The sequence below is a fragment of the Aptenodytes forsteri genome, unplaced genomic scaffold, assembly GCF_000699145.1.
Source record: "Aptenodytes forsteri isolate BGI_AS27 unplaced genomic scaffold, ASM69914v1 Scaffold241, whole genome shotgun sequence".
Taxonomy (NCBI): domain Eukaryota; kingdom Metazoa; phylum Chordata; class Aves; order Sphenisciformes; family Spheniscidae; genus Aptenodytes; species Aptenodytes forsteri.
Genome location: NW_008795252.1, coordinates 11,401,361 through 11,403,534, shown reverse-complemented (window position 1 = coordinate 11,403,534; position 2,174 = coordinate 11,401,361). Strand labels below are relative to the sequence as shown.

Sequence of the window (2,174 nt, the reverse complement as noted above, 5' to 3'; positions counted from 1 at the left end):
TGAGCGAGCGGCTGTGTGGTGTTCAGCTGCCGGCTGAGGTTAAACCACGACATCTTTAAAAGTGTATAATATATAAAAAGCTACACTAACCTTAACTGGAAAAGTATTCTTTCACTTTAAAGAATGTTTTTGTCCCAAGAGCTGGGAAGAATAATACAAACATAATGCAGTATATGAATGTCACAATTTTTTCCTTTTTTAAGTCATGTTAAATCCCAGAACAAGGAAAACGCTATTTTGTTTATTAGGGGTTTGGTTTTCATGTCTGAGCACTGTAACCACCTAAAGTAACAAAAAGTTGCAAGGAGAGAGAGAAAAAGAAATAGAAAATGCTAGTCTGTGGGGATGTGAAGCAGGAGCTGTGAACCATTTACCATAATCCACTGAAACTTAACAGGCTTTATTAAAAGTGAAATGTGTATTCAAGTTAAACACAACAGAAACAACCAATACGTTAACTACAGCCTTTGGTACAGAGAGGCAGAGGCTAACTCCTTCTGTAAAAAATTATTTTCTACTATGCATAAAAATAGGTTTCCAAAAAGCAGGGGTAAGGATTTGTAACGAAGTATAGATATCAAGCTATCTGGCTTTGAAATGTGCCAAAGAACTACAGAAGCAAAGTAAATATGCACGCCCATTCGTACTGCACTTATTCACAGGGACTACAGAAGTCCCAACAGTATCATACCTACTGAAAAGCTAGTTAACCCTAACCTAGTAAGAGAAGTTTTTGTATATTCTTTTACTTTTCCTCTTTTTTGTTTTTTAATATGTGAACAAGAGGACTGGAGCACAAGAGATCTTTCGTAATAAACACAAATAAAAAAGAAGATTCATTGTTCCAAACTGAGGGAGACCTCGGCTCCCTTTTTCTCCTGCAAATGATAGAGGAGTTTATTCCCCTGCTCCATGAGCTATAGCAGAGGATCATCTGTTACCACTCACACTGTTATCACTGTTCAACCCAGGCTGGGAGACAACATGAGAGGCCTGATCCAGAGCTTGCCAAGGCTGAGGGGAAAATTGCTTTTGGTGGATTTTGAATCAGGCCCTAGGAGTAAAAAGGCCAGCCTGCTGCTGCTGAAAGTCATGACATGGAGAAATCAAAGCTAAGGTGAGGGACAGGGAAAGGGAGACTGAGGTGGCAGGGAGAGAAAAAAAAAAAAGAAAAAAAAAGCTCTGGAAGACTCTTGCTCTGGGGTTCAGCCTGGCACCCTCAAAAACTCAAGGCAAAAAAAAGTAACGCTGATCTTTCAAAATGATGAGGCCCCTAATGCCATGGTCATATTGCTCAGCTCGACTAATATCTTTGCAGATAACATGCAATACAGCAATCTCTATGCTCATTCAATACTTGTCTGTTTGGAGTAATGACTCCCATTTGTGCCACAATATGTGATGATGGTGATATTCCAATAGCCTAGAATTGCACTAGGAACATCTACCAATAATTCATAAAAGCTGCATGTATTAAACTAACCTTCAACCCTAATGGCTTTAATAGGGTACACATCAGTACACTGGCTGTAACTCATACTGGATTGCTCCAAGAAGTATTACAAAATGTTTGTGAAGCCTCTCACTTACTGAAGATGCTCTGCTAAATCACCTGTAACTCTACAAAGATGCCATTTGAAGTATAATAAAAAATATTTACCTATTTCAGCTAACTTCTCATAGTCAACCTCAGACATGTTTCCCCTTAGGAACAGGTCTATGCAGATCTTGCTAAATGATTCTTGCGGGATGAAATGGTCCTTGGGTCAACCCTACAAAAATAAAAAAAAGTAGCTGTCATCACAATGTGGCATATTTTACACACTATACAGATATAAAAAGAAAACAACCACCACCCCCAACCCCCAAATCCTACTGCCCAATTAATGTTGAGGAACCAGTTCATCTGCATTTGGGCACCATTTTCTTACAACATAGAGTACTATAGAAGTGGTTTAAAACAGTGGTCCAAAAAAGAAAAGTTACATACAATAACAAGACTTTCAACAAACTGATCTGGTTTTATTGGGGGGCGGCTCTTTTTAAAAATACTTACATATTACACATTTTTAATTATAAACATCAGAATTGCAGATTAATTCACTTCCAGAAACAACATACACATTCTTAATTTTTTCTTCATTTTATTTCCCTGACGAAGAAGATATATACTC

At 37.9% G+C, this 2,174-nt stretch overlaps 1 protein-coding gene across 1 annotated transcript in view; it reads right to left on the bottom strand.

The window, feature by feature from the left end:
* Window positions 1–1,730, bottom strand: part of ARHGAP8 (Rho GTPase activating protein 8) — a 59,155-nt gene extending 57,425 nt beyond the window's left edge. Inside the window, exon 1 of the mRNA XM_009279058.1 lies at window positions 1,661–1,730. Within this exon, the coding sequence (XP_009277333.1) occupies window positions 1,661–1,697 (37 nt within the window). The 5' untranslated portion in view covers window positions 1,698–1,730. The remainder of the gene's footprint in view (window positions 1–1,660) is intronic.
* Between the last annotated feature and the right edge of the window lie 444 nt (window positions 1,731–2,174).